Source organism: Vulpes lagopus, chromosome 1, assembly GCF_018345385.1.
Source record: "Vulpes lagopus strain Blue_001 chromosome 1, ASM1834538v1, whole genome shotgun sequence".
Lineage (NCBI taxonomy): Eukaryota > Metazoa > Chordata > Mammalia > Carnivora > Canidae > Vulpes > Vulpes lagopus.
In genome coordinates this window covers 146,627,074-146,646,209 of record NC_054824.1, presented here as the reverse complement: position 1 = coordinate 146,646,209, position 19,136 = coordinate 146,627,074, and the positions used below count along the sequence as shown (strand labels likewise).

At 41.4% G+C, this 19,136-nt stretch overlaps 1 protein-coding gene across 1 annotated transcript in view; it reads right to left on the bottom strand.

Moving 5' to 3' along the window:
* The window catches only part of DNAH14 (dynein axonemal heavy chain 14), a 311,703-nt gene that overhangs the window by 180,229 nt on the left and 112,338 nt on the right, over positions 1 to 19,136 (bottom strand). Inside the window, 8 exon segments of the mRNA XM_041749477.1 lie at positions 7,094 to 7,170; positions 8,198 to 8,384; positions 8,973 to 9,041; positions 11,436 to 11,581; positions 12,849 to 12,902; positions 13,649 to 13,880; positions 15,826 to 16,079; positions 18,979 to 19,066. Of these exon segments, the coding sequence (XP_041605411.1) occupies positions 7,094 to 7,170; positions 8,198 to 8,384; positions 8,973 to 9,041; positions 11,436 to 11,581; positions 12,849 to 12,902; positions 13,649 to 13,880; positions 15,826 to 16,079; positions 18,979 to 19,066 (1,107 nt within the window).

Genomic DNA, 19,136 nt, shown 5'->3' with positions numbered 1-19,136 from the left:
AGATGGCTTTTAAGATGTCGAGGAAAGTTCCCTCTATCCCAACACTCTGAAGGGTTTTGATCAGGAATGGATGCTGTATTTTGTCAAATGCTTTCTCTGCATCTAATGAGAGTATCATATGGTTCTTGGTTTTTCTCTTGCTGATATGATGAATCACATTGATGGTTTTACGAGTGTTGAACCAGCCTTGTGTCCCGGGGATAAATCCTACTTGGTCATGGTGAATAATTTTCTTAATGTGTTGTTGGATCCTATTGGCTAGTATCTTGTTGAGAATTTTTGCATCCATGTTCATCAAGGATATTGGTCTGTAATTCTCCTTTTTGGTGGGGTCTTTGTCTGGTTTCGGAATTAAGGTGATGCTGGCCTCATAGAACGAATTTGGAAGTACTCCATCTCTTTCTATCTTTCCAAACAGCTTTAGTAGAATAGGTATGATTTCTTCTTTAAACGTTTGATAGAATTCCCCTGGGAAGCCATCTGGCCCTGGACTCTTGTGTCTTGGGAGGTTTTTGATGACTGCTTCAATTTCCTCCCTGGTTATTGGCCTGTTCAGGTTTTCTATTTCTTCCTGCTCCAGTTTTGGTAGTTTGTGGCTTTCCAGGAATGCATCCATTTCTTCTAGATTTCCTAATTTATTGGCGTAGAGCTGTTCATAATATGTTTTTAAAATCGTTTGTATTTCCTTGGTGTTGGTAGTGATCTCTCCGTTCTCATTCATGATTTTATTAATTTGAGTCTTCTCTCTCTTCTTTTTAATAAGGTTGGCTAATGGTTTATCTATCTTATTAATTCTTTCAAAGAACCAACTCCTGGTTCTGTTGATCTGTTCCACAGTTCTTTTGGTCTCGATATCATTGAGTTCTGCTCGAATTTTAATTAACTGTCTTCTTCTGCTGGGGGTGGGTTCTATTTGTTGCTTTTTCTCTAGTTCCTTTATGTGTAAGGTGAGCTTTTGAATTTGAGATCTTTCCAGTTTTTGAATGGATGCTTGTATTGCGATGTATTTCCCCCTCAGGACTGCTTTTGCTGCATCCCAAAGATTTTGAATGGTTGTATCTTCATTCTTATTAGTTTCCATGAATCTTTTTAATTCTTCCTTAATTTCCTGGTTGACCTTTTCATCTTTTAGCAGGATGGTCCTTAACCTCCATGTGTTTGTGGTCCTTCCATACTTCTTGTTGCGATTAAGTTCTAATTTCAAAAAAAAAAAAAAGTTCTAATTTCAAGGCATTATGGTCTGAGAATATACAGGGGACTATCCCGATCTTTTGGTATCGGTTCAGACCCGATTTGTGACCCGGTATGTGGTCTATTCTGGAGAAAGTTCCATGTGCACTTGAGAAGAATGTGTATTCAGTTGAGTTTGGATGTAAAGTTCTGTAGATATCTGTGAAATCCATCTGGTCCAGTGTATCATTTAAAGCTCTCGTTTCTTTGGAGATGTTGTGCTTAGAAGACCTATCCAGGGTAGAAAGAGCTAGATTGAAGTCACCAAGTATAAGTGTATTATTATCAAGGTATTTCTTGAGTTTGGTTATTAATTGGTTTAAATATTTGGCAGCTCCCACATTCGGGGCATATATATTGAGGATTGTTAAGTCCTCTTGTTGGATAGATCCTTTGAGTATGAGATAGTGTCCCTCTTCATCTCTCACTATAGTCTTTGGGGTAAATTTTAATTTATCTGATATAAGGATGGCAACCCCTGCTTTCTTTTGAGGACCATTTGAATGGTAAATGGTTCTCCAACCTTTTATTTTCAGGTTGTAGGTGTCCTTCTGTCTAAAATGAGTCTCTTGTAGACAGCAAATAGATGGGTCCTGCTTTTTTATCCAGTATGAAACCCTGCGCCTTTTGATGGGGTCATTAAGCCCGTTCACGTTCAGAGTTACTATTGATAGATATGAGTTTAGTGTCATCATATCTATTCAGTCCTTGTTTTTGTGGATTGTTCCACTGAACTTCTTCTTAAAGGGGAATTTTAAGAGTCCCCCTTAAGATTTCTTGCAGAGCTGGTTTGGAGGTTACATATTCTTTCAGTTCCTGCCTGTCTTGGAAGCTCTTTATCTCTCCTTCCATTTTGAATGAGAGCCTTGCTGGATAGAGTATTCTTGGTTGCATGTTCTTCTCATTTAGGACCCTGAATATATCCTGCCAGCCCTTTCTGGCCTGCCAGGTCTCTGTGGAGAGGTCTGCTGTTACCCTAATATTCCTCCCCATAAAAGTCAGGGACTTTTTTTCTCTTGCTGCTTTAAGGATCTTCTCCTTATCTTTGGAATTTGCAAGCTTCACTATTAAATGTCGAGGTGTTGAACGGTTTTTGTTGATTTTAGGGGGGGATCTCTCTATTTCCTGGATCTGAATGCCTGTTTCCCTTCCCAGGTTAGGAAAGTTTTCAGCAATGATTTGTTCAAATACATATTCTGGCCCTCTGTCCCTTTCGGCGCCCTCAGGAACCCCAATTAAACGTAGGTTTTTCTTCCTCAGGCTGTCATTTATTTCCCTTAATCTATCCTCATGATCTTTTAATTGCTTGTCTCTTTTTTCCTCAGTTTCCCTCTTTGCCATCAACTTGTCTTCTATGTCACTCACTCGTTCTTCCACCTCGTCAAGCCTCGTCGTTAGGACTTCTAGCTTGGATTGCATCTCATTTAATTGATTTTTAATTTCTGCCTGATTGGATCTAAATTCTGCAGTCATGAAGTCTCTTGAGTCCTTTATGGTTTTTTCTAGAGCCACCAGTAGCTGTAAAATAGTGCTTCTGAATTGGCTTTCTGACATTGAATTGTAATCCATATTTTGTAACTCTGTGGGAGAGTGGGCTGTTTCTGATTCTTTTTTTTGAGGTGAGGTTTTCCTTCTAGTCATTTTGCTCAGTGCAGAGTGGCCAAAAACAAGTTGTATTGGGAAAAGGAGAAAAAGAGAGAGAAGGAAAGAAAAGAGAAAAAGAAAAAAGAGAAAGAAGAAAAAAAAGGGGAAAAAGAGAAGAAAAAGAAAGAAAAAGAAAGAAAGGAGAAAAAAGAAAAAAAGGGGGGGTGGGGGAAGCAATCAGAAATCAAGAAGAAAGAGAGAGAAAAAAAAGCACAAAACAAAACAAAAAACAAAAACAAAAACAAAAACAAAAACAAAAACAAAAGCACGGGGGAGTATCTTCCGATTCTGTATACTTTAAGTCCCTTGACTTCCCTTGGAACTGGTCCGTCTCGCTGGTCTTCTGGGGCAGGGGCCTGCTGTGCTGATTCTCAGGTGTGAGCACTTGGGGGAGCTGCTCTGCCCCTGCCTGGTGCAGGGCTCAGTGGGGGTTGTTCACCCCGTGAGGCCCTGGGAGGAAGCCACAGTGGCGGGGGCAGCTCTGGGACCCTGGAGTCAGCTCCCGCAGTAGCTCCGGGGCTCTCCGTCTGCAGGGCCTGGGGGCTCCGGACGGGGCCGCTGATCTGCTCAGTTCCAGGCAGGAGCGTCCTTGCTGTCCTGGGCCCTCCCGGCCTCTGCCTGTCCTGGGGGAGACCGGATCCTGGGCTGTGTCCCGGGCCCTGTACTCTGGGGCCTGCGCTGGTGGATTCTCGCTCCTGGCGGTGCAGCCCCCTCCGCGGAGCCGCCGCCCGAGCCCCTCCGAGCTGTTCCCGGAGCCGCGCCGCCCCCTCCGCGGAGCTTCTTCCTCTGCCCGAGCCGCCGCCGCCGAGCTGTTCCCCGAGCCGCGCAGCCCCCTCCGCGGAGCCGCCGCCCGAGCCCCTCCGAGCTGTTCCCGGAGCCGCGCCGCCCCCTCCGCGGAGCTTCTTCCTCCGCCCGAGCCGCCGCCGCCGAGCTGTTCCCGGAGCCGCGCAGCCCCCTCCGCGCGGAGCTTCTTCCTCCGCCCGAGCCGCCGCCGCCGAGCTGCTCCCGGAGCCCCGCAGCCCCCTCCGCGGAGCCGCCGCCCGAGCCCCTCCGAGCTGCTCCGGGTCCCGCCGAGCGCTGCAGCCCTTAGGGAGCTCGGCGCACTCTCCGGGGCGCAGTTCCTCTGTTACTGTCCCAGGGAGCCCGAGGGCGTCCCCGCCTTCCTGGGGATCCTGCTCCAATTTCCCGGGAGGCCTTTCCGCGGGGAAGGTCGGTGCAGCTCCTGCTCCTCCGGGACGGGGCTCTCCTGTCCTGGGGACACTCGCCCCGGCCTCAGCCCGGCTCCTCGCGGGCCCCTCCCCCTTGGAGGCCTTTTGTGTCTTTATTTCTTTTTCCCCGTCTTCCTACCTTGATGGAAGCGCGAACTCTTCTCACTGTAGCGTTCCAGCTGGTCTCTCTTTAAATCTCAGGCCGAATTCGTAGATTTTCAGGATGATTGGATGGTTTTCTAGGTAATTTGTTGAGGACAGGTGACCTGGAGACCCTGCTCTGCCGCCATCTTGCCCCTCCTATTCTTTTATTAGTTTTCAAATGTAAGCACCTCAAAATTCTTTGGGAGTTAGTCTAGGCTCTGACAATACACTCCAGACAGAAAAGGCAGGGGAAAGGAGAAGTGCATCCAGAATGCATCTAGAAATGAGGGACACTTGTGGCATCTCTGTGTGCCTGAGAGGCAAAGCCAGAAGCCTGGGGAGGAATGGGCTGGAACAGAGGGAGAGGAAGGGACAGAAAGGAAGAGGACAGACAAGAACAATAATCATAATTTTTGGTGTCGGGAGGGCCAAAGGATTTTTAAAAAGCCAAAGTCTACTATTAATTTTTAAATTGCTTGCTGTGCTTTACTCTGATAAAAATTCCCCCATCCTCTTTATACAACAATCAGGTTCACACAAGTACATGATTTGCATGGTGCTTTGGAGGAAGGAGGGAGGTAAGCAAAGACAGAAGACCACTGGCTGCTCCTCACGGTGGCAGACAGACTGACGGCACTCTGGACATGGGAGGCCCTGCCCAGGCACCTGGGAGAACTGAACATGGACACCACCAGTCAGGGTCTTTCTCTCAATGGAGCAGGTGCTCATACAAATGACCAGCTGATGCCTGTTGGAAACACAGGAGGACCTGAGGATGTCAGGAATCTGATTCTTATACTCCTGTCTCTAACGCTCTCCAGTAATAAAGCATTTCATAACACATACCCATTTACTTGCCATCAATCTTATACAGGCCATTTTACAGTATGTGCCTTAGTTCCTTTTATTTAAGAAATAAACTACTACAGTAGAGGAATGCATTATCCCTGACTCCTCCTCTCCCACACAATGTTCTGTACTTGCTGCTATATCTATGTCCCCACAAACAATCTGTAACATTTACTGCATTTTACAAATTCAGGTAAATGTATATTGGTATGTCCTTTTACAACATATTCATTTTTTTCATTTAATGTTTAATAGGCAATACATGGATACAGCTCCACCCCTTAGCAATAATGAAAACACCCACTTCCCTATAGCTTCATCAACAAAGTCCCATCTAACTTTCATATTTTCGCCCATCTCATGAGAGACAACATTTCAATGTAATTTTTAATGTATATTTCTCTCATTAGGAGTGGGGTTGAGTATATTTTCATATATTTAAAGAACTTTTATGTTTCTTTTTCTCAGAACTGTTCTTTGCCCATTTTCCATACAATTTATTTCTTCCCTTCATTTTCTAGAGGGTCCCGAATATGTTGAGAATGAGCTATCTCACTGCACCGGAGGCTGCAAATATCCTTCTCAGTCCATCATTCATCTCCTGACTTCACAAACAGTGTTTTCTTAACCATTATCACTCTTTTCCCTTATGGATTTTAGATTTTGAGTCTTAGTTTAAAAGTTCTTCCATAGGGGATCCCTGGGTGGCTCAGCGGTTTGGTGCCCACCTTTGGCCCAGGGCGCAATCCTGGAGTCCTGGGATTGAGTCCCAGGTTGGGCTCCCGGCATGGAGCCTACTTCTCCCTCCTCCTGTGTCTCTGCCTCTCTCTCTCTCTCTCTCTCTCTCTCCCATAAACAAATAAATCTTTAAAAAAAAAAAAAGTTCTTCCATAGTCCAAGGATATAAAGGACATTTTGTTTCTTCAAATACTTTTATGTTGTTAGTCCTTTTTTGATCCTCTTCTCCAGGTAAATAACATGGACTATGGTTCCAACTGGATCTTCGTGGACACGGCAGTTTAGTTTTCCCAAGGGCACTCACTGAAAAGTCTGTTAGTCTGTTCCTGCCTCAGAGCTGGCAACAGACTATATGCCCAGTGGGAGCAGTCCTGCCTCTGGGCTTTCTGTTCTAGCCTGAAGGCCTGCCTCTCTGCTCATAAATCAGCCAGTGCTAAAACTAATGAAGCTCTAGATAACATGTCTCAATGCTTAAAGGGATGTTTCTCCTTCATTGCTTTCATTTGTTAGTATGTTTCTAGCTAGTCTTAATTGTTTATCTTTCTTTTTTTAAAGAGTATTTGAGAGAGAGCACACACATGAATGTGAGTCGGGGGATGCAGAGAGAGAAAGAATTTCAAGCAGACTCCTTGCTGGGCGTGGAGCTGGATGTAGCACTCAAGTTCACAACCAATGAGATCATGACCCATGAAATCATGACCTGAACTGAAACCAAGAGTTGGATGCTTAACCGTCTGTGTCACTCAGGCACCCCTTTCTATGTTAACTTTAGAATGTACCTCCCTAGAAATAAATAAATAATGCCTTTTGGTGTATTCACTGGGATACATTCCCATTCATAAATGAATGTTTAGTGTCTTTAACTCTTTATGATTGCTAAGCCCTTTAAGATGTTATGATATTAAGCACATGGTATATTATTTCATTTATTCATATTTTGATTTGTGTCCTTTACCCATGTTTTCTTCATACGGGTTTTGCATTTCTCATTAAATTACTGCTCTTTTAAATGAAATCTTTTACTCTTGTGTATCTTTTATTATATAAAGGTAAGACACTTTTTAAAAAATAATAGATTCTTTGGGGGAAAAGTACCCAAGGATTTTGTGCTTTTTTTTCTTCCTCTTCTTTTACATTCTTAAACACTTTTACTGTATTTTACTGTGACACTCTGGGATATCCCTGTTTTATCTTGTCATTGTTACTTAGAATTTTACAAATTATTTTCCCTGTGTTGTTTATAACTTTCTTTGACCTAATATTTAAAAAATTCAACTCACCACTTAAACTCCTGTTTCTTTTTTCTAGCCACTATTAAAACTGTCTTCAGAGACCTCAAGCCAAAATCGTAATGAGCCTATAAGAATTAAAATATTTGAGTTATTAAATTTCTGAAGGAAAAATTGGATAACTTGGAAATAAATGCATATCCTACCCAGTTAGATCCCTAATCATGTACACTGTGGAGACAGACTACGATATAACTTAAGAAAGTCTGCATTTTGCTTCCAATGCCCTCACTTCCCTCCCAAACTGGTGCCCCTAAGTCTCCTCAAAGAGAGAGTAACAAGTATTAAAGCTGTTAAAAACTATTAGTATTTAAAATAAGTTTTCTCTGAAATGGAGATATGAATTGAAAGGACATGAAAAAGAGGAACACTTTGGAGGTAGTGTGGTTAGTTGGCCAAACTATCTTGGACCATAAACAAATACTCATTAAGCTGACATATCCCATAATAATCATTTTCAGAATGTGGTACTCAGATCAGCAACATCAGGAACTGTCAAAAACCTGTCAGAAAAGCAAATTATCAAGGGCCACCCTAGACAGTCAAAAAGTTGGTAAGAAATCCAGTGATTTGTATTTTAACAGATCCCCCCAATTATCGTGAAGCACAATAAAGTGTGAGGGCCACTGCTATAGAGGTTAACTTCCCTGTAAGGAGAAAGTAGCCCATAATTTAACATAGCAGATATTCCATTATTCTCTCCAGGTCCTGGAGGAAAGGCTTGAAACCCTGACTGATTTTTTAAAAAATTTATTTATGATAGTCACAGAGAGAGAGAGAGAGAGAGGGGGGCAGAGACACAGGCAGAGGGAGGAGCAGGCTCCATGCACCGGGAGCCCAACGTGGGATTCGATCCCGGGTCTCCAGGATCGTGCCCTGGGCCAAAGGCAGGCGCCAAATCGCTGCGCCACCCAGGGATCCCAAAACCCTGACTGATTTTACGTATCACCTCACATCCACGTTGGCTTGCCAACTAGAAGTATTGATAGGATTCTAGCTCCATTATTTTCCCAGGTCATCCCTATTCCAATACCAGAAAGGTCTTATTTAAAGTTTTCTATAATCACCTTCGTTTTGAGAAAAGCAGTTTGTTACCTGTTGTGAGAGCTGTTTGCTAGCTAATTCATAAATGTTAACTAGCTTTCCAGAGAGTGATTTTGCCGATTTGAAACCAAATGAAAACAGAATTACTTCAGTAATCATTTGATAATGGGGAGCCATCATTGCCACTGGGCGAAACAGAGATTTTAAGTTATCTGGGAGTTCTACTCGACCTTTGTACCTTATAAGGGGAAGAAAAATGAAAAAAGAAAATGCAGTTTTTCAGTTTTTCTGATGAGAAAACACAAAATACAGTTTTCCCCAAATAATCCTATTAGTTTTCTATGTGACCTTCATTTGAAAATAAGAGTATAAGATGGCTTATATTGTACTCTTCCTCTCAAGATCTTCCTCCTCTACTACCTTTCCTCCCATAGTGCTCCTCATACGAGTTCGCTGAGGCCCTATCACCATGTTCCATGAATGGGTGTTTACTGAGCTTGCCTGGTCTCCACTCCTTGTGACCACCATGTTCTCTCCCTTCTGCTACTCTCTGCTTTCTTGTGTTTTCAATGTGACAAATGGCTGACCTCTTCCTTTCTCTCTGGCTATTGAAGTGAAAACGTCCCTCAGTCAGAAACTTACTATGAGGACCATCCAAGTGGATAAGGATGGAGCTGTAGCTATTTATAAGTGTGCAAGTAGAGGAGGGATTCCAGTGGTGGTGGTGGATGGTTGATTACAATGACAGACTACTGCTTTGTGGCTAAGATCCAAGAAAAGGATTTTGACTTGTCCCTACTCCTGGCACAGATTAACCAATACTTACCCAGGGTTCATAGTAACAAATATTGCACAAGACATATTGATACGAATTTCTTTTCCTTCCAGTACAAACCTATAAGACATTGGAAAGGGTTCAGAATGAGTAATCTCCAAAATGTGCCACTTCATTATATGGATAATTTTTAGCTGAAGACAATGAAGGCCCCCAAAACTTTACCTCCTCTTTAATTGCTACTAAGAATTTAAGGGCCAGGTCCAGAAAGACAGCTATAACCAGAGACAACCACAGAGAATATAGGCTGGGCATAAGCTGTAAGGAGCTCAGAAGGCCTGTGCATTTGAATTCCTCTCTGTGCCCTGCTGTATCTGCAGGGTACAAATATTTGTTCACCAAGCATTTGCTCTTCCTATCTCCCTGTGACTTCTTTTCCTTCCCTTTGAAGCCCCAGATCTCTTTCCACTTCTGTTTAACTCAGCATGGCATACAAACCTTAACTGCCTATCTTTGAACCTCTCATGTCTGTGTGAGGTTCATGTATGTAGGCAATTAAATTTTTATCCTATTAATTTATCTGATGCCAATTTACTTAATGGATCAGCCAAAAGAACCTAGGAAGGTAAAGGAAAAAACTTCCTCTCCCATCCATTATAATATTCTTTACTAAGAGAATTGTTTTCTTTAAGTCAAAGTATATTAAAACAATAAGTGAGTTTGGGAATGTTCCTAAGACTGTTATATTTAAATCCAAACAGTACATGCTGGGGAAAAAACAATTTTAAGAGAGGAAAGAAGAGGGTCATCTTGAGCCAAAGTGTGAGTCCTGCTGGGGTTCAGATTTTTTTAAAAAAAAATCTATCTATCTATCATCTATCTATCTATCTATCTATCTATCTATCTATCTATCTATCATCTATTTATTTATTTGAAAGAGAGAGAGAGAGGGAGAGAGAGAGAGAGAAAGGGAGAGACAGAACATGAGTGGGAAGGGCAGAGGAAGAGGGAGACAGAATCCCAAGCAGACTCATGACCCTAAGATCAAGACCTGAGCCAAAACCAAGAGTCAGCTGCTTAACCAACTTCATCACATAGGTGCTCTGAAGTTTCATATTTATTTGATCATGTCTAAAGAGTTTGTGGGGCCTAAGACTGGAAGGCACCCACCTAAATGAACTTACTGAACAGGGAAGAGAACCCAAGGAGACCCTTGGACACAGAGTTCTCCCTGAGTGACACCATGGAGCAAAGAGTGGCCATGGCATAGAGTTCTTGAGTCAGCATGAAATGCAGCCCAGGAGATCAGTATCCTCTTGTCAGCACCAGAGGTAGGGAACATGGCAAGAAATCCTCTGGTGACTTTATGGATAGCTGATACCAATGAGGGTGGTCAAAGCTGGAAAGGAAGAACACTGGGAACAAAAGCTGAGGACTCTCTGGACAGAACAAAGTCTGGCAGATACTGAGGTGTGGTGAAGAACTGGTGACATGTGACCTCCTGTGGCTTGTAAGGCCTTGCAACATTGATTCTACAATTCTACAGCTGGAACAAAATTCTTGAGAGTAAAGCCAGAAGTAAGTGTCCATTAGCTTGAATTAGAAATACGGGGGGGAAGGACACCTGTCTGGCCCAGTTGTAGGAGCATGTGGCTCTTGATCTTGGGGTGGTGAGTTTGAGCCCTACATTGAGTGTAGAGATTACTTAAAAAATAAAAATAAAAAAAGAAATATTAGATTGTAATAGAAAATTTAAATACAGAAATTCAATTATGCCCATAAAGTAAATCATGTGAGTTCCTGAATTTATCTGAAGAAAAAAAAATTTGCTCAGATTAGTAAACTTTAGTAATCCTAACGTACAAAAATTATTTTTACAGGATTTTTAAAAATAAAGCATATATTAATTAAGAGTAATGGGATAAGAGGGGGCTTCAGTCAGATGTGTGGCTAGTATAAGTTTCAAAAATTATTTTATTTATTTATTTGAGAAAGTGTGAGAGAGAGCATGAGCAGCAGGGGGGCAGAAGGAGAGGAAGAAGCAGACGCCCCACTGAGCAGAGAGCCCAACGCAAGGCTTGATCCAAGGACCCTGGGGTGATGAGCTGAACTGAAGGCAGATGCTCAACCTACTGAGCCACCCAGGAATCCTTATAATTTTTTTTTTTTTTAAGATGTAGAATTAAAGAAAAGATTTCGGTTTCTTCAAGTGAAATGTCCTAACATGGAAAGGTACTAAGAAAATTTAAACTCTAAAGTAAAAGCAAGTGGCTATATTTGCAACTTTGTACTGTGGCCTAGAAGACTGTTCCGAAGTTGGGCAGGAGCCTGGACACCCTCAGGCTGGCATGAACATTAGTTACATATGTTTGCACATTACTTGCCAAGCAAAAGAGACAACCAAGATGTCATTCCTTTTGGTCTGTACTTAGGGGAAAAAAAAAAAACAAAAACCCAACACTTACTGTAGAACAAATATTTAATAGTAAGTAACCAAACGTATTCAGCCAGTACCTGACAGAATAGCTGTCTTTTGCGACCTTGATTGTTAGTATCTGCGACGCAATCACGGAGAGGACTTGCACGTCAATCCGATTGAACTCACTGAAACAGCACCATGCTCCCGACTGGACCACTCCAAAGAAGAATTTTCCCATTATCTTGAAAACAATGATTATACAGGAGAAGGCTTTCACTGGGCCAGGGCTCTGTGCATTCCCTCATTTTTTCCAGGCCTCTACTGCAGGGCCATGTGTGGTGCTCAGCCTGCGTCCATGGCAGGTGCAGGGCAGTACTGCCTGGCCCTCAGCGTTCAGAGGAGGTTCCAGTTCTGGAACCTACTGATTCCTAAATTCTAGCAGCTGAAACAGCCGGAAACACTGCAGGCCAAACATAACACACATGGATGAATACAGGCCAGGGAATGCGTGCACTTGGTGCAGAGGGGATGGAGAGTCCATGCCAGAGTCCCTGGGCCCTAAGACAGGCTGGTTCATCCCACTGGCTGCAGGAATCAGGTCCTGTCTTTATTGAAAATTTTGATATTCTGTTTATCCTGGGGGTTTTGGGAGACATTAATTATTATTCTAAAAAGCTTTGCATTAAAATATCTGCAGGCGGGCAGGCACTACAGCTACTCTCAGCCCTTCTGACCCCACTGGAAGGCAGTTCCCAGGGAGGAAACAAGAAAATCTATGTCTTAACACGAATGCAAACAGCTTATTTATGTTTATTGATATTTTTAATGTGCTAAGTGAGCACAAATGGAAAATGCAGAATCTCACAGGTAATGTGCTTTTTAACTGCAAAGAAAATGACCATAATAAAAGGTAAATAGTTTGAACTTAACGTGCAAGACTAAATAAATGGGAGTGTTTTGAAACTTCGACAGGCACTGACGTACATGACATTTCAAGAAGTATTTCAGAATTTTATGTCTTATGGAATGTCCCGCCAAAAACAAAATAACTCTTAAATTGTAATCATCAATACAAGCTCTGACTCAAATTTTTGTGCTAATTATAATAGCCTCATTGTTCTTAATGATTACCTTTTCAGTAAATAAAAGTATAGTATCAGAAATTATAAAATAAATTTATATTAATAAAGCAGTAGTCTTAGCTTTTTTAATATATTCATGTTCCACATGTTCCACATGTTCCACGTGTTTGGAAAAATCCCCCTGTCAAAAAGTTTGAAAACCACTGTCTTAAGTAGTAGTTCAGTTGCATGAAAACAAATTGCATAATGTTTTAAGTTTCTATTATACTCTTGTTTCTATTCTATTAATTTAGAAGAATCAATAGCATTTATTGTTCTGTTAATACTTAATGTCTAAGAGAAATATTTGTCTTGTCTTTCAGTCCTCAACGAATTATTTCTTTTAAGTACACATTTTTTCCTGCATATATATGAATAAGCTTTTACCTTATAATCCAAATCCTCAAAACAGTTGAAGACCACACAATGTTTGCCTAAGGACTGAGAAACAAAATATTATTTTAATATATCTCTTGCATTATGACGCAAAATATTAATGCTAAAACTTCACAGTAATAAGATGTCTTTACTCTTTTGAGAAAATGTTGCAATATACAAATGAACTGCATACAAAATTTAGAAACTCACAAAACTTGGTAGGGTACTTAAATGCACATACACTATTAGCTAAGTTGATTAATACATGGAACACTAAAGTCATGTTTTTAAAACATCAACGGATAAAAAACTAAGAAAAAAGCATTTCAATGATGTCATTGCAGCAACATCAAACTACATCCTTCACTTCCATCAGTTACTTGTCTCTCTGTCTCTGTCTCTGTCTCTCTCTCTCTCTCTCACACACACACACACACACACATGCACGCACACACATACACACACACTGCTATTAATCACAAAGACTAGGTAACAGTAAAAGTCTGTGTGTGGCTCAGAACAGACTAATCACCCCCAATGAATGGGAGGACACTGCCGCTGGCACATCAGTTAGCACAGTGTAATACCAAGTCGCACAAAGCATACTTGGCCCTGCCAAGGTCCCAAGTTCCAGCACAGAACAGGCATTTCAAAATGAACAGATGAATTACATGACTTAGTGAACGTGGTCAGGTGTTTGTTAAATGTTAGGAACATCTTAATAGCAGGAATAGTATAAATTTAAGATACCACTGGAAGTTTGTATGACTATAAAAAAAAATAGTATTCTGGATATAGAAACCACTTACTTTGGCTAGATCTTTGACAGTCTCTGTTTTGCCCATGCCAGCGGGGCCAGTGGGGCAGCCTCCAAGATTCAAGAGCAGAGCTCCCGTGAGGGTGAGCCAGCATCTGTTAGTGAGGGGTGTAATAACCAACCGAGGAGTACATCCCAAGTACTCGTAGCCATACGTGAAGCTGGCATCTCCTTGGGACACATAGCACAACTTCTGCTTGTCATTCCATTTATACTGCAAATGTCTGAAAAGAATATTTTAAGTGCACATAGTATTTGGGCAAAATCATTCTTAATTTTTTCACATGTAGAAACATAATGAAGATTAAAAATGGAATGTTGACTAAAAAATTACAACAAAATGAAAAGAGTTATGGATAGTTCATCAGTGAAACTTCAGAACTCCAAATACTACAAGCATGTGAGCACTTTCCCTGTGAGGAAAGCAGTCTGGCTGAATCCTGCTGCTCTGCTGTGACATGTGCCGCACAAATAGAGGATTTATACCAGAATCATCCCTATGAAATTTATTATGGTTTACATTGTTCATTATAACCAGGATCCTTACTACAAGGAGAGCTGAGAGAAATGCTAGTTGTTCTTAATGTCAAACAAAATAGTGGTATTTATTTTATGAACCCTGTGCATCACGTGGCTCACCATAAATTTTCTTCTCTGTAAGGCTATGAGCAAAACTTGTGACTCAGCTGGAGCTTTATAGTGTGCATTCCTTCCCCTAGATATTGACCCATACCTTTGTGTTAGTTTAAGGTGTACATACAACATGATGATGATATATACACCTGTTGTGAAATGATCACAATATATTTAGGTAACATCCATCATTCACATACTTATGAATTTATTTTTATTGTGATAACATTTAAGATCTACTGTTTTAGTACCCTTCAAGTATACAATGAAGTATTATTAATTATAGTTGCCACGCTATCCATTACATCCCCAGAACTTATCTCGTAACTGGAAGTTGGTATCTTTGACCTCCTTTATCCATTATCCACATTTCCTGCCCCAGGCACCCCATCTGTCAACTACTTTGAGCTACCAGTTTGCTTGGTGTCTGACATATGATGCATATCCCTCAGAGCCCCTCAAAAGGTTAACATGTTTTGCAGTGTCCTGTGAGTTCCCTATGAGGTCTTGGGGGACTCTAGCATACTTTAGCCCTAGAATCATAGATGCTCACAGAATTTATTAGAGTCATGTCTTCTCTACTTTACTTTTCTATATAGGCTCTTCCACCTTTCATTCTCACTTTAAAAAAGAGTTACTAGAAAGTAGTAATGACATATTGAACTTTTGGGTGATGATTCATCCAGATGGCATATTTCTTTGGCAATTAAAAATGGTATAGTTATACTTCTGCAGTAAAATGGACATGGAAATACATATCAAATATGAAGTATTCTAGTAAAATATACTCAAATGGTGTTAGTTAAATACATCAGCCTCTCTGCTCCATCTTCTCTAGAGTTTAAAGGAAGTTGTCACATCTAAAATAAGGAAATTTATACGATAGCAGAATTTTTTAAAAATTCACTTTCTTGAGAATCAAAGACCTTATATAGGCAGGACAGTTAATTTTTCCATGAACAGAGGCATCTTTAGGAAAAAGTAACTCAGAAGTTTAAAGTTTCACATTTCTTGTACGAATCTTAGTGTGCTCTCCTCTTCTCCCCAGGGTCAGTGGCTGTGTGGTGTTTCATGTATGAAATATGTATTTATGAATATATATATATATATATATATATATATACCAGATTCCTGGGAGGAGAATGGGGCTCTGAGGTGGACAACTGGCCACAAACGTTCTCAGTTTTGTTTCCCAGCTTAGTGAGTTCCAGAATGGACTACACCCAGGGAAGAAGGAGAATGGAGGCCTGGGGGGAGCTGCTCTCACTACACACTGTATGCTGCAGCCTGGCTGAATGGTGAGAAGTGAGGCCCACTCAGGAATGTGATACAGAAGGAAGTTACAATGAAGGGAGCACAGTGGAAAAGAAAACACAGGCACAGGGTACTCAAACTGACACCATTTGCCCAGAATGTCTATAAATCCCAGAAAATTGAAACGTGAGTTTCACATAATTGGAGGTGGAGAATAAATTTATCAAGAGGAAGCTATGTGAGGAGTTATTTCTGGTGGAGCTATAATTGAGATCTACTTACCTTGTCCACTCAAAATCCCCCACACCGGAGACACCTTTCAGCAGTAAATCTCTTGCTATGTCTCGGCAGTGAACGCAAAGCGTAAGCAGTGCTGTCAGTACAGCTTTTGTGCGAGTGTTACTAGTATCCAGCACCACCAGTGCTGCAGTCTCCTCTAGGTGACCAATCATACCAGCATGGACTTTTTCCAACTCTGCTCTTGAATGAGAACTCACAAAACTTTTGATGCAATCATTATAAAACATGATCTGGCTCTGAAAAAGATATAAAGATGAGAACTGAAGAATCAACTATAAATTAAATCAGGTGTTTTCATGATATGTGTGTGTGAGTGTATGTGAAAGAGAGCTTACACATTTGAATGAATTTGAGAGTCAGACACTGAATTTTATTAAGCTAATGTGGCCTTATTTTTTTGGTAAATTGAAATATATTCACCCCCAATATTTCTACTTTAGAAATCTTATATTCTTAGCTATCATCACAAGACTCATAACTTGGGACAGTAATAATGGAAGAAAAACTCCAGCATGAAATTAGGACTGTGCGCTCAGCTGACCCCAGAAATACTTTTCCTAGAATATGTTGTCTGTAATCATAATTTTTCAGGAACTCTATATGACTTCTGTTACTTGATCCACCTTTTGATGCTCACTCTCTCAATGTATGCCAGAAGGCCCATGGTTTAATGTCACATTGGCAGTCAGTGAAGGGGAATATGTCCAGAGGCTTGCAAGTTTCTGGCCCGTAACTGGGTGAACCGTGATTTCAGTCACGAGGATAGTAGCTACTGAAGAAGAGCATGCTGGAGGGGAAGGGGCACAGTGAATGTGTTTGGGGATTTAATGAATTTGAAGTGCCTAAGAAACATGTAAGGCTATAAAGAAATACATTCTGGAATAATTAGCATAGAATAATTTTGGAATAAGAGGCATAGCGATGGGACCTTTTTCTAGAACGAGGTAAAAGGGTAGAGGATGTGAAACCTGATGCATCAGTGTTTTTGGCCGCATGCAACAGAAACTAACTCTGACTTTCTTAAAAGATGTGGCAGATCAACAGGAGGCTGGGGACCATGGCTTGGGAAGTGGGCAGGAACCAAGGCCACATCACAGAGGAGTCCAGTCAAGCGCCATTGCACTGCTATGATTGAGGCATTTATTCAGGATTCAGTCTCCGGAGAGAGCATCCAAGGGGAAGAGTCCCCTCGTTAGGCTGCGTCAGTGTGAGTTCTAGTGAGGTGGGCTGCAAACCAGATCTTTCTTTCCTTAGACAGCTGGAAGTTGCTCTAGCCTGGATAAATCCACACTGAAATGCTTTCAGTGGCCAAACATACGGGCCAGTTATCATCCCTACTCCCCCACAGATGTCTGCTGGGAGAAGGCTCCTAGTCCATATGCAGAAGTGCAGGAGAAAGGGTAATTGTCAATTATACGCCGGGATGGGAAATTAGCAGTAGGCAGGGCAGAAAGGGGAGAAATTTTGGCAAAGTCTGTTCAATGATGTAAGTTCAAGCCTATAATGAAGTACTTCTGGAGACACGACAGAGTGCTTCTTATTGTTAGAGAACCAGGGATTCTGGAGAACCAGGGATCTGGGATGATCTCTTCTTCATAAAGCAGATCTGAGTATGTGCCTGGTAAATCACAGAAATGTCCACAATGATTCATTATCCTTTTGCTGCCTTTGCAGACAATAGCTTACCCCAGTCCTCAGCTCAGGCTCTTCAAGCATTTTATCAATATTCAGCCAAGTGGATAACAAAGGAGACAAGAGACAAAGGACATCATCATTTGTGTCCATAATCCTAGTTTATTTTAACAGAGACTTGACAGTTGTGGTAGGGCAAGGCACAGTAAACAGATGTGATGTTATTTTTAAATTTACTAGAGAATTTAATAGAGTCAAGTCTGTTTACAAACACTTGGTAAAGGTAACTCATGGAGCTGGGGCTTCTTCCTCCATCACTGCAGGGGAACCTCCGTCCCCAAGGTTCATGGGGATTCTCATCACCGACATACATAATGGAGTTTTCAGATCTCTCTAGAGCATTTTAAAATGCTGACTGCTCACTTGCTCTAGAGAAAAGTTAATCCAGTTCCATCTCTCCTCCCTTAGCTCCATGATGCCTCTTCTTTGGATCCCTTCACGGAGCCCCTTCCTTCATCTTCTCCTTAAATGTAGATGTCCTCTGGGGTCTTTCTTTGTCCCTCTCTTATTCTATACATTCTATTGGGGAATTCTCTACTGTCTTGACTTCAATCACCACTTTATAAGTTCTTCTTCTCAAAAGAACCATGTGCCCTGGTTTTCTTGCTGTCACACATACCTCATTTCTCTTTCTCCTTTGAGGTCCACAAAAGCAACAATCAGCAGCGTGAAGGCTCTCTGAAAGACACCCATATGCTACACTCCAAAACCTGTGACCAAGTCATACTAGATGGCAGAGGGACTTTGCAGCTGCGACTAAATCAAGACCTTCAGATGGAGAGATTATTTGGGATTATCTGAGTGGGGCCAATATGATCGTAGGTACCCTTAAAACTGGAGAACTTTTTCTGCTGTGAGTAGAGGGAAGTTTGATTAATGTAGAACAGTCAGACAAGTGCCAACAGGGCTGGCTTTGAAAATGAAGGAAGGGGCCACCAGCCAAGACATGCCAGTGGCCTCTAGAGGCTGGGAAAGATAAGGAAAGGGATTCTCCCCTGAGCCTCTGGGAAGGAATGCAGCCTTGCCAACAACTCGATTTTAGCCAGTGACACCAGTGAGGCCTTCATCGGACACACCTGCAAGATGATGAACGTGCTGTTTTAAGCAACTAAGTTCGTGGTAACTTTGTAATTGCAGCAGTAGAAACCAAATACAGTGCCATAGGGGAACATCCCTGAGAAAATAATTTATGATTCTTTTCATTCAACATCATGAAGAAATTTTAAAACCATAAAAATGTTGAATTATAAAACAAATGCCCATATGCCCACCACCTATATTCCAACTAATTTTTGCTATATTTACTTTATCACATCTGTCCATATATCCATCCATCTATATTGTTTTTTGATGCATTTCAAAGTGACACATAATTAGTACCCTTCAGAGTGGTTTACTTCTAAATCTTTGCTTTCTTGGCAGTATGACCATAAATTAACTCACCACTGTGAGGACCACTTGTCCTGGATGAGACACCACCCACTCGGAAAAAGTTTGGCAGCTCCAGTCTTCAACCCCTTGACTTACAAATCTATAAATAGAACATTTTATTTCTATTATTACATGTAATCATAGTGGCCATTTAATGATCCAGCATGACA